Raw genomic sequence first — 13,861 nt, 5'->3', positions numbered from 1 at the left:
ACGCCTTATCAAACCAGAAATCAAAAGGAATTTTCACTTCAGGCATTGTTGCACATTTCGAGCCATCACTTGATACAACACTATACCTTAAGCTACAAATGAAACAAATAACCCAGTCAATCTCAATTACATAACTCAAAAACCTTTGCTTGACAAATATTCAATGTCACCACCTGACAAATCGAATCACAAGAAACCTCGATTGAGGAACAATGATCCCGTAAAGACACTAGAAGAGTTTAAAATTGAACCCTTGAACTTCAATAGAGCAGATCCTCTTGTATCAGAACCCCAAACAGTGTGTTGTTAAACCTAAAACAATACTGAAATGAAAATTAATAACTTCAACAGCTTGTGCAAACGGAATAAAAAAACTTACCAAAGATCCTCGCTTCCTTTTAAAAAAGAAGCAATGAACGAGATCCCAAAATCAAAAGAAAATAGAAACTTACTTGACATAGACTTTGCTGTTGTGGTTACGGCAAATGGGAATTCTAATGGAACGAAAGGGAGCTACGGCCTTTTCTACGAAGGAGAGGGAAGGAATAAAATTAGGGTTATCTCGACTCTGACAAGCCCTCATTACGCTGTAAAACCTATCTCCACATAGGAAAAGGAAAAGGGAAAGGAAGGAGGTTAAAATGTTGAATCGTGTGGGAGAAGTGAGCCATTAAAGCACTTGTTGAAAAGATATTTTGTGTATTGAAAGAAACTGGTTAGTGAACAGTAATTATCTAGTTAAAGTGTGAAAAGGAAGGCAGAAAAATGAACGGTAAAAAGCTCATTGCCTCTTTTTATTAAGTGCATACATATTTAGATGCATTTAATTTTTTTAAATTAAAATTAATAAAAAATGTACTACAAATAAAAGTTTTTTTTTTTTTTGTAAACTTATGTATTTTTGTTCATTTTCAGGCTCATTACGGGATATCAAACGAAATTCAAATATTACATTCTTAATATCATTTTGAAGTACACGCAGCATAGTATTGTACGTCATTAACGGTATGTGAAATGACTAATCGTAGCAAATGTTATGGGACGTCAAAATAGGCATTTTCAAATTATATTTCGAAATTTTTGATAATAAGCTAAACTTAAAAATTTATTGACGATTGTATGATAGTTGAATCGATAAATGTTTTACATTCTCTCGAAACTCATTTCAAGAACTATATCATAAACACATCGAATGATCTAAATAAATATCGAAAATAGTTAAATGGATATTAAACGTATTTGTTAAAAAATGCGTATAAGTCGTTTTTCTTAAAAAAAATAATTATTTTATTACTATTTATTATTTTTTCGCAACAATTCTCAATACATCATTTTGCTAAAAAAAAATTATTTGGTATGACGTAAATTTTTTTCTCCATGCACGGAGTGAATATGTATTTTTTTTTTTTTTTACATTTTATTTACAATAATTTTGTTTATTAATATAATTTTAAAAATTTAAATATATAAGATATGGTTGATAGTTAATAGCGTGAGAATTAGGGGAAAGAGCATGATGTGTTACATTCAAAGCAAAAAAGAAATATTGCAGTGGACAATGGCGTGTGACAAAATTTTACAGTATTTTTGAATAGAATTTTTTCTGTTGTCAAACCAATTCCCAAATCGATTAAGTGATTTAAAAGTAAAAGAAGATATTACACTATTTAAAAGATAAAAAATTATTTATAAGTAAAAAAAATCACTTCAAGTTATTTAAAATAAAAAAAACATATAATTGTAAAAGCTACTTATAGGTAAAACAAAAAAAAATATTAATCCCTCATTCTCTTATAATTGCAAAAGCTACTTATATAAAAAAAAAAAATGTGAACTTAAAATTTTTTTAGTATAAATATTTAGATATATTTAGTTTTTAAAATTAAATATTAATAAAAAGATTAAACTATCTAGTACGTAAAAAGTTACTTATAAGTAATAAAATCACTTCAAGTTATTTAAAAGTAATAAAAATTATAATTGTAAAAGTTACTTATAGGTAAAAAATATTAACTTCAACATTTTTAAGTAAATATTTAGATACATTTAATTTTTTTAATTAAATATTAATAAAAAATGTACTACAAATAAAACTAAAAAAAAAAATGCACATTGGTGCGGGGACTCCCCGCACGCATAAATTTCTTTTTTTTTTAACTTATGTTTTTGTGTTCATTTCCAGGCTTATTACAGGATATCAAATGAAATCGAAATATTACATTCTTAATATCATTTTGAAGTACTCGTGGCATAGTATTGCACGTCGTTAACGGTACGTGAAACGGCTAATCGTAGCAAATGTTACGGGAAGTCAAAATAGGTATTTTCAAACTATATTTCGAAATTTTCGATAATAAGCTAACTGTAAAAAATCATTGACGATTGTACGATAGTCGAATCGATAAATGTTTTACATTCTCTCGAAACTCATTTCAAGAACTATATCATAGACACATCGAATGATCTAAATGAATATCGAAAATAGTTAAACGAACATTAAATTTATGTGTTAAAAAATGCGTATAAGTCGTTTTTTTTAAAAAATTAATTATTTTATTTCTATTTATTATTTTTCTGCAACAATTTTCTCAATACATCATTTTGCTCAAAAAAAATTATGTGATATGACGTAAATTTTTTTTTATGCACGGAGTGAATATTTTTTTTTTACTATAATTTTTTTTATCAATATAATTTTAAAAGTTAAATATATAAGATATGATTGATAGTTAATAGCGTGAGAATTTATATATATATATATATATATCCCTCATTCTCTTATAATTGCAAAAGCTACTTATATAAAAAAAAATGTGAACTTAAAATTTTTTTAGTATAAATATTTAGATATATTTAGTTTTTAAAATTAAATATTAATAAAAAGATTAAACTATCTAGAACGTAAAAAGTTACTTATTAGTAAACAAATTACTTCAAGTTAATTAAAAGTAATACAAAAATTATAATTGTAAAAATTACTTATAGATAAAAAATATTAACTCCAACATTTTTAATTAAATATTTAAATATATTTAATTTTTTAATTAAATATTAATAAAAAATGTATTTCATTTTCAGACTTATTATGGGATATCAAACGAAATCGAAATATTACATTCTTAATATCATTTTGAAGTGCTCGCGGCATAGTATTGCACGTCGTTAATGGTGTATGAAACGGTTAATCGTAGCAAATATTACGGGACGTCAAAATATGCATTTTTAAACTATATTTCAAAATTTTCGATAATAAGCCAACTTTAAAAATTTATTAACGATTGTACGATAGTCGAATCGATAAATATTTTACATTCTCTCGAAACTCATTTCAAGAACTATTTCATAGACACATCAAATGATCTAAATGAATATCGAAAACAATTAAACAGACGTTAAACGTATGTGTTAAAAAATGCGTATAAGTTATTTTTCTTAAAAAAATTAATTATTTTATTACTATTTATTATTTTTTCACAATAATTTTCTCAATATATCATTTTGCTCAAAAAATTATGTGGTCTGACGTAAATTTTTTTCTTCATGCATGGAGTGAATATGTTTTTTTTTTATTTACAATAATTTTATATAAAATATGATTGATAATTAATAGCGTGAGCATTAGGAAAAAGAGTCTTACAATATTGTTGAATAGAATTTTTTCTATTGTCAAACTAAATGTGAAAACGAGTTTGACAAAAATGAAAACTAAACCCACGTTCCCTATTTTATATTATATGTAGCGTAGAAATCCAACCCAGAATTTGGATCGGAACGGCTTGACCCAGGTAAACCGGCGAGCAGGCTTTCAATTCGGAACCGTTTATCAATCAAATAATTAAACGACGTAGCTTTGAACACCTGAATCCCAACCCCTCCGATTCGTAATATCAAGGATGGCCGAAGAAGGCGGAGGGAAAAGCAGAGGCGTCGCGACGGCAATCGCCGAGCAGCCTCCGCCTAATTATTATTACGGGACCTTCCAAGGCGTGGCAAATTATCAGCCTCAACCTGCTGTCTCTCCTCCTCCAACGTCTCACCATGTCATCGGTTTCCCTCAGCCCATGCCTCCTGCCGGCCTCTCCGGTGCTCCGCCTCATTACTATCCTCACGGATATCAAACTGTTCCTGGTACTGTTGATTGGATTCGAAACTTTTATTATGATATCTTGATGTACATACCGATGATGATTTAGAATATCTTGGTTGAATTTTAACTTTTTGTTGCAATGAATCTAACCGAAAGGAAATAAAAGATTCATGTAACAGGCCAATGTTTATTCTGCAACTTGTTATTAGTTGGATTATAATTTTTTTGTTCTGTTGATGTATTTAATGTTTATGAAAGAAGTACCTGGGAAAGTTGATATATTGATTCGTTGCATCAGGAAAAGACAAATCCCTACTTTGTTCTTTTAGTTGATACATAATACATTGATTAGTTGCATCAGGAAAAGATAAATCCATTTTAAATCAAACCAACCCAACCCAATTAAATATTGGAACCCAACCCAACCTATCCCAATCAAGTCTCGGTCGGGTTGATCGGTTTGCACAAAGTGTAATAAAATATACTCAAATAAAACCGATACATCATCCAAATAAGATTAATATTTAATAGGGGTACAACCATCCGAATAAATATTCACCCAACTACAACATACAGTTACCAATGTCAATAAACTTCAAAATTACTACAGACAGTAAACTTTTTACAGTTGCATAAACAAAAAAAAAGAAAAAAGAAAAAAAAAAGATCCTTTAGAAGCTTTGCATCTCAAAAGGGCTATCATCCATTGTAAATATTGCCGTGAAGAAGAAATGCCTGCAAGGGAACGCAACAAAACAAGAGAAATAGGAATGATGCATAATATCTAGTGGCAATTCCTCCTAATCAATTACAGGAGTAGATTCTGAATGTCAAGAGAAAGTAACCTAATCCATCTAAAACCAATCACATCTATAGAGCATTGAACTGTGGACATGGACAAATAGCTTAAGCTAATAATGCATGTGTGTGTGAACGTAAAAGTATGCAGTGAATGCCTTAATGGTATATTTGATCTTCATATTTTACAGGCATACATTGCTAAGTGGCCGATCGATTGCATGATGAAGATCTTTACCAGAGAATGAATGATACAAAAATAAAAGGTAGTATGCTAAAATAAAGCCCAGAAGCCACAAAAGTCTAGTAAATACACTCCATCTTTACAGGTGAAAGTCCAGTAATAAAGTTTGGTTTGCCCGTAAATAAAATACAAATAAAGTTGGGTTAAGGATAATGTGTAGCCATCTTTACAGGTGAAAGTAAGATTGTGCATCTTTCTTATGGAAAGTTTAATGTTAAACTAGATAGAAATATGTAAAAATGATGAAAGGCAATTGGAATTTACGGCGGGATTGATAATTTTCGATTATATATGTTGGGATGAATTTTTGAAAAGCTCGAATGATCAGGGACTGATTGCATAAATTTTCTAACAAGAAAGAGGATCTGGACCCTTGCCAACCAAACAGAAAAAGAAGTTAAATGCTATCTTTTGCACTTAAATTTAAATCTTACTTGTATTTTTGAGTTACAATTAAATCTTACTTCTTATCAAAATGGGTTTGAAGTACACTGTAATATATACGTATAAATCCTCTGAATGAAATGTCAAAGGTAGGAAATTGAAATAAACATAAAAAGAAAGTCGGTTATTGACCTTTGTTGAGTAACCAGTAACTGAAAAACGTAGCTCTTCGGCGATTTTGAGAGAAAATGACAGGAGATACCGAGAGAGATAAGGGCTTCGTGTCGGGTCTTGCGGCTGTGAAGAAGTAAAGTGAAATTTTAGGGTTTCTTTTCCTTTTATAGTATGTCATTTTTTTCACTTAATTTTTGTGGGTTGGGTCGGTTTGGGTTCTGGTTCTTTCGGGTTTTTTGGTTTAACCCGCCACCCGACCCAAACTGACCCAACATCATAACCCATTACCCGAAACCCGCTCAAAAACATAAAAAAACCGACCCAAACCAGTCGGCTTGGGCGGTTTTCGTGGGTTGGCTTGGGTTTTGCCCACCCCTAGTTATTCCACACACGACGGATGGCGCTATTGGCTTTGTCAGGTGCTGTCATTGGTGATTTCACTTTATTACAAGTTCTATATAGTTTGCTAAGAAGGAATCTTGCCTGGAAATTCACTGAATCACATGATCAAAATCTTCAGTTTAACTTGACTGTAAGAAGACGAGGGTATGGTGTTTATGGCATGCTTTTTTTTTTTTTTTTTTTTTTCTTTTACCCGAATTACCACTCAAAGTTGAGGAAAATGAGAACGATCATTTTGGACAAGTTTGTATGGATTCTAACCTTTTGACATTGGTTTTTTTCCTTGTGCTTTATTGGTTTTGTATTTGTCCTTGGTCACCTACTAACACCGCAACATAGTTTTGAAGTTCATGCTGTGCATCGATGTTTTTGGCGATGCATGTGAAAATCATTCTACTACTCCTCAAATATGCATGTTATCAGACATCCTGGAAAGCTAATATTGTTCATAGATGCAATGTTCCATATGCACTTCTTTAGAGGACTACTATTTTATGTTTTGTATTATCTTTTAACTCCTTTTCCGTTCTTGCTATTCTAGGTTATGCTGTTGCTGAAGGGCAACCCTTTAGAGAGCATCGGCTTCCTTGTTGTGGTATTGGGATTGGATGGTTCTTGTAAGTTCTTATTCTCACTTCTACAGTCTATTGATCAATGATTTTTCTCTCTTTAATTGAGGATAACCCATTTTAGTGAACTCTTCAAATAGTTATAGATATTCCACTCTATGAGCTGTTTGCTGGATTAGCAATTTTCCCCTTTCAAAGTAGTTCAATTATTTATGCTTCTGTTGTGTAGTCAAATTTTCTATATTTTTTCACGGTTTATGAATATCAACTGGCACCAAGGTACCAGTTCAAATGCTGTAAAGGGAAAATAGCCATAGCTCTGATTGAGAAAATAATGATTCAAAAAACTCAATCTATTGTTAAGAAATGTGGTTGATTACTAGGAAGTGCTGCAAATTGGAGGCGAGGCAATTTGCCAAGTTCTTAATATTTGGTTGTTACAAGTTTTTACCTTTACTGCAAATTTACTGTCTCTTTAATGCTGAATTTAGAGTAAAAATTTGTCAGGGCTATCTAATGATTATATAGTTTATATTATTGCATGCATAATTTGTTAATCTCTTCTAAATGTGCGTTATTGACTGATTTTATTTGAATTTGTTTTCAAGGTTCATAATTGGTTTCATTCTTGGTGCTATACCATGGTACATTGGAGCTTTTATACTGTTATGTGTGAGGGTGGATTATAGAGAAAAACCTGGACTTATTGCATGCACTCTTGCTGTAAGTGTTCACCATTTAACATTTGATTTCTTGTTCTGAAGTGTGAACTACTTTAAGGATTACTACTGCTTATTTGCTGAGGATTATAAATGGATTATTTTAGCACAATCTTCTGAACTTTTTCATGACGACTGCACTTCCTTCTTCAAAGTTACTTTTCTTAATTGTGTTGCTTTGTACACATTGGACCTATCATCAAAAACTAGAGATGCATGAGTATAATTTCTTTCATTAAGAAATGTCACATAGATTAAAGTGCAGAAAAGAACTGACTGGATGGTGAAGAGAGATGCTTATTTCATAAAAATTAGTAATGACAATAGTGGGTTCCCACTCCATCTACCCTTGAAGGTTAAGTTATGTTAGACACCTAGTATACTTAGAGCATTTCAAAGAAACTCTTTAAACATAAGATTTTATCTATTTTAAAGAGTCAATCTTTAAAATTTTGCTCCAAAAAACTATTGACATTTGAAAATAGAGTGTGAGTTTGATCCTTCAAATTTGGAGAGCCAAAGTCGCTCTTTCTAATTAAATGCACTCAAATTATTTTAATTTTCAATGTAGAAAAATAGGTTAATAATTTGGAGAGAAGCCAGTAAGAACAAAAGATAGAGAAAAATAATAAATATTTTTTAGGAGTCGTAAAAGTAATTGATAGAAATAAAGAGCCTCTTGGAACACTTAAAATTTGTTGCCCTCTAAATTTATAGGTGCTCTTTAAATTGCTAAATACGCTCTTTGAAAATAAAAAGTATCTCCAAAATTTTGCCTAATTTTTATGTTAAGATACTATCAGAAATTGTTTTGGGTGTTGAAGCCACCAACGTAGTGGTCACATGTTAATTATAAGTGATTATTTAATTGATTTTAAAGATAAGAAGGGAATATAGATGATGTAAAAGATGTAAATGAAGAATTGGTTTCTCCACGAGAGAATAGAAAGTTGGGAATTGACCAAGACTTGGTTTCACGGCACGGGGTGCCTTTCTTCTTGGCACAGAAAGAGACACCGTGCGGTAGTAGTCTGCTCCGCTAGACTACCTTCCGCCTTTTCTCGGTTGTGTCGAGACGAAAGAAAATTTGATTACAATTTTGTAGAAAGTTTACAATAGAGAATTTGAATACATTGAAAGTAAATTGAACATTGATTGATGAAAACTGAATATTACAGTTGATGAAAGCAGAAAATTACAATTGTTGGTGCAAGGGGCGGATATCAGTGAGTTTGAAAGATTTTTGAATGACTAATACCCCTTATAATAGCATTCTGAACAAAAACCTAAGTGATAGGAGTAGACGTTTAAAAGACGAGGAATCATACTAAACGTTTACCAATATCAGAGTTATTTTACAACTGAAATAACTATTACAATGAAAAGAAAATTACAACTCAAACTTGAAGTAATATTTACAATGTGCGGTCGAAATTGGGCAAACTGCGGCTGCGATAGTGTCAAGGGGCTAAGTAAAGTTGCGGTCCTTGACATTCTCCCCCATTTGTTTTGGCGACGTTCTCGGTGCCATCAATGCATGATATGTTTCAATTAATGGTTTGAAGGCTCCGAAATCTTTTTCTCTTTCCCAAGTATTCTCCTCGCTGCTGCATCCCATCCATTTGACCAAGTACTCATGATGATCTTTTCTAGAAGCTCGAGTGATTCGATGGTCAAGAATAGCTTCAGCAACCTTCTTTCAAGCTTTCTTCAGTTCAAATACAGGTCACTTTGGCTCATTTCTAGATGCATCCTCCTTATACGCAAAGTATGGCTTCAACACACTAACATGAAGGATCTTGTGGACTTTACACCATGAAGGGAGTTCAACTCTTAATGCAACTCTTCCAATCCTCTTCACGATGGGTAATGGTCCAATGTATTTTGGCAACAATCTTAAGTCCTTCCCTCTTGTTGGTTTGTAAACATTTCTGTCGGGAAGTTTAACCATTACCAGATCTTCAACATCGAATTCAATGAAATGACGCTTTAGATCTGCAGTCTTTTTATACCTTTTTGAGCTTTCTCAAGATAACTCCGAGCAATTTCAATATTTCGTTTTCACTCTTGAGAAAAGTTCTTTGCTTGAGGGGATTTGGTACTTCGTTCAATATCCACTGTATGAGGGAATAACGGTTGCTGGCCAGTAACAATCTCAAAATGACTCTTATTGGTAGAAGAGCTCTTTTGGGCATTAAAGCAAATTTGGGCCACATCCAAAAGCTTTACCCAATTTTTCTGCGAAATAGAGATAAAGTGCCGAAAATATTCCTCTAGCATAGAATTGAAGCGATCCGTCTGTCCGTCAGATTGTGGGTGAAAACTAGAACTCATGTTCAAAGTTGAACCAAGAAGTTTGAACAACTCAGTCCAACATATGCCAGTGAAATGAGGATTTCGATCACTGACGATGTCTTTAGGCAGCCCCAAGTATTTGACAATATGTTTGAAGAAGAGTTGAACTGTCTCTTCTGTAGATACATACTTAGGTGCTGCAATGAAAGTTGCATATTTTGATAGACGGTCCACCACGACAATGATATTGCCAAAATCCTCAACTTTTGGCAACCCAATAATGTAGTCCATCGATACACTTTCGAATGGCCGGGTTGGGACGAAAAGGGGCTCCAGCAAGCCCGCCTTTTTCTGATGATCTGTCTTATTTTGCTGACAAATAAGACAGGTTTTTACATATGTTGCAATGTCGTCCCGCATTTGAGGCCAGTAGTATGCACATTGCAGTAGTGCACAAATGCGTTCCTCTTCGGGATGCCCTGCCCAAATTGTGTCATGGCATCCTGTAATTAGTGATTTCCTCAGATCTCCGCCCTTAGGAACATATAGGCGACTCCCTTTGTCTTCACTAGTTCCCCATCGAGCCAGAATTGTTGAGTTTTACCCTGCTTGATGAGGTCAACCAAATATTGGGTAGTCGGGTCCTTCTCCATAAGTGCCCGAATTTGGTCTCTAGTGTTCGTGGAGACTGCGCTCCCTGAAAGAGCAGCTACGGAGCAGATGGCAGCTAAATTGGTCCGTCGACTAAGAGCATCAGCAACATGATTACTAGAGCCGGGACAATATCCTAACATAAAATTGAACTCTGAAAGGAATTCCTACCAACAAGCCTGTTTGTTCGATAGTTTTGGTTGGGACATGAAGTGACTAACTACAGTGTTATCTGTCTTCACAATAAATGGAGACTCAAGCAGATAGTGACGCCATCCTCTGAGACAATGGACTACTGTCAACAATTCCTTTTCATGTGTCGAGTAACGACGTTCTGTCTGGTTTAACGTTCGGCTCTCATATGCTACCGGATGTCCTTCTTACATGAGGACTCCACCAAGTGCAAAATCTGAATCATCTGTATGAATTTCAAATGGCTTAGCCATATCCGATAAAGCTAAAATCGGGTTCGTCCACATGAACTTCTTCAACCTTTTAAAATCAGCTTGGCATTGGGATGACCAATCCCAATCGTTATCCTTCTTTGTCAATTCAGTAAGTGGCAGTGCAATTTTTGAGTAGCCTTTCACAAATCTTCGATAGTAATTGCATAACCCAAAAAATGAACGTACATCATGTACAGTTTTTGGTGGTTGCCAATCTTTGATGGCTGTAACCTTCTTCGAATCCATGCGGATTTTTTCTTGTTCAATGATATGACCCAAGACACTGATAGATGTCTGAGCAAATGAGCATTTAGACGGCTTAGCATAAAGTTCATTCTCCCGTAGCCGATTAAAAACTTGCCTCACATGCTGGACATGTTCCTCCAATGTCTTGCTGTAGATTACTATGTCATCCAAGTACACCACGACAAAATCATCTAAGAACCCGTGAAGTACCTGATTCATCATAGTGCAAAATGTTTCTGGAGCGTTTGTCAAACCAAAAGGCATCACTTTAAATTCAAAGGTTCCATATCTGGTTACCACCGTAGTCTTTGCTTCGTCTCCCTCCTTGATCCGAACTTGTCAGTATCTGGACCTAAGATCAATTTTCGTGTAATACTTCGCCCGACTCAGTCGATCGAAGCAATCCGCAACCAGTGGGATAAGATAGCTATTCTTTACAGTAATCTTGTTCAAGGCTCGATAGTCGCAGCATATTCTAAGAGAACCATCGGCCTTTTTCTGAAATAATACAGGAGCTCTGTATGGCAACTTCGCAGGTACAATGATTCCACTCTCCAACATTTTTCCCAATTGCTTCCTAAGCTCTTCAAGCTCAGGCTGAGACATACGGTATGGTGGCCTGACGGGAGGTTTGGCTCCTGGAATAAGTTCAGTCTCATGATCAATTGTCCTTCTTGGTGGTAATTCTTTCGGCATGATGTCTTCAAATTCCTGAATAAGCCTTTTAACGAGTTTTGGAATAAGACCATTCGCCTCTTCGATCTCCTCTAATTGAAGAGTGCACAAAAAAGAGGTTCATTTCTCTTGAAACCCTTACTAAATTGCATGGCTGAGATACTCTTCTCGCCCATCCTCCCAACCTGTGTAGGGATGACACACGGCTTATTACCCATCATCATTAACGAATCAGAATATGACAACTGTTGGATTTTATGCGCAATATTAAAGAGATGAAAACGAAAATTAACACAAAAATTTTACGTAGTTCAGCGATGTGCCTACGTCCACGAGAGCGAAGCGGAGATTTCTTTATTCAGTTGGTAAAAATAGGGTTACAAGATATTATTTATACTAACCCTAGTCTGGGCCCATATAAGACTTTAAGGCCCGTACAGAAAATACCCATGCATCGGCCCATTTGATCCAGGAGCTGTGTTCCACTCTATATGAGCCACATGCACAACAGCAACACTGCTGTCTTAGTATCTCGAAGAAATTTCAATCCCAGAATAAGCTTGAAATCATCCATCTGAACTGTAGATAAATTTGTCCTTCCCTCGAAAGGACCTGCTTTGATCAACACCAATTTTGCCACTCCAGCTATTGGTTGAGCAGCAGAGCTGATTGCTTTGACTTTTCCACTACCCTTTTCTAGAAGAAGTTCGAACCGCTCTACTTCGGTACATGCAAGGTAGTTGTGGGTAGCACCAGTATCCATCATAGCCCTGATTGGCTTCCCATTGATTTTTACATTAATGTACATTAAGCCTTTGACCCTACAAATTCGAGCCTTCGCTTCTTCCATCTTTGCCTCTTTCAATGAGACATCATCCTTTTCAACAACTCGATGCGATAGTGTGTTGCACCAATATGAAAATGCCCCAACTATGTCCTCGTCCTCTTCAGAGTCAGTCTCACTATGACAATTAGTCTGCGGGGCCTCTTGCTTTGAACTTGACCCGCCACTTGCTAACTGACAATATGCATTTACCATCCGCTTTTGAGGACACTCCGACACCCGATGCGGTCATTCACATAAAAAGCACTTCAATTTGAGAGTGGCATCAGTTCGGCCCTCCATTGCTTTTCCTTTGTTCCAGTAGTTACTGTTGCCGCCGTTAAAATTTCCTTGACGGCTATTATGATAGTTTCCCTGAAAGCCACGGGTGCTTTGATAGGCTCCTTCTCTATTATGAGAGTAACGCTCTCCCGCATTTGGGTCTGTAAGATTTGTTACCACCTCCAATTGCTTGATTACTCCTCGAAGGTCGATTTTTTCTAGATTCTGTTTGGTAGTCGCTCAAGCATTCAGCGGCTCCCATGGCCATGCTCAAATTAGCAACCTTCTGTCTTTGAAGTCCCGTGCGTGTCCACGATTTCAACCCTTCCATAAAGGTGAAGAGCTTATCCTTTTCCGACATATCTCGAATATTCAGCATATGCCCTGAGAAGGATTTCACATACTCCCTGATAGAGCTCGTGTGTTTCAGGTCTCGAAGTGCCCGTCGAGCCTGATACTCGACATTTTTCGGGAAAAACTGCGATCTAATCGCTTCCTTGAGGAGATCCCAAGAATCTATTCAAACTCCGTGGGCCTGAATGTCAGCATATTTGGTTCTCCACCATAGTTTTGCATCTCCACCCAGATACATGGTAGCCGTGGTTACGATTCTAGCTTTGTCTTCGATCGAAACTGCGAGAAAGTACTGTTCCATATCAAACAAGAAGTTTTCGACTTCTTTTACATCACGTGCTCCTCCGTAGGTACACGGTTCAGGAATTCTGAGTCTAGGAGCATACTCAGGTACGGGAGCTTGCCCATTGCCCACCACACGTTGGAGTACCCGCAATTGAGCTCTCAACGCTTCCATTTCATCCTGCAAATCAAGAATGATTGCAGCAGCTTCAGTCATTGCTGCGCAAGCCCTTTGGCTTTCATCCAGTTGGAAGTGTAATCTACGAATCTCGGATTCGGTCATCTCGACTTTTTCCTCGAGACCTTCCAAAGCATAGCACAACCTAGTAGTTGTCTCATCAAGCGCATCCACGCGCTGTTTAGTAGTACCTTTCTTTTGAGGCTTTACCATTTCAGTGGTGTGGGATGTAATTGGATCCATAACTTTCTT

The 13,861-nt window shown here is 35.3% G+C and overlaps 1 protein-coding gene across 1 annotated transcript in view; it reads left to right on the top strand.

The window, feature by feature from the left end:
• The first annotated feature begins 3,753 nt into the window (after window positions 1-3,753).
• LOC111370932 (60S ribosomal protein L18a-like protein) overlaps window positions 3,754-13,861 on the top strand; it is an 11,219-nt gene continuing 1,111 nt past the window's right edge. The window contains exons 1-3 of the mRNA XM_022992839.1: window positions 3,754-4,128; window positions 6,631-6,706; window positions 7,267-7,381. Of these exons, the coding sequence (XP_022848607.1) occupies window positions 3,894-4,128; window positions 6,631-6,706; window positions 7,267-7,381 (426 nt within the window). The 5' untranslated portion in view covers window positions 3,754-3,893. The remainder of the gene's footprint in view (window positions 4,129-6,630; window positions 6,707-7,266; window positions 7,382-13,861) is intronic.

The sequence above is a fragment of the Olea europaea genome, chromosome 21, assembly GCF_002742605.1.
Source record: "Olea europaea var. sylvestris chromosome 21, O_europaea_v1, whole genome shotgun sequence".
NCBI classification, from domain to species: Eukaryota; Viridiplantae; Streptophyta; class Magnoliopsida; order Lamiales; family Oleaceae; genus Olea; species Olea europaea.
This window is presented reverse-complemented; position numbering and strand designations above follow the sequence as displayed.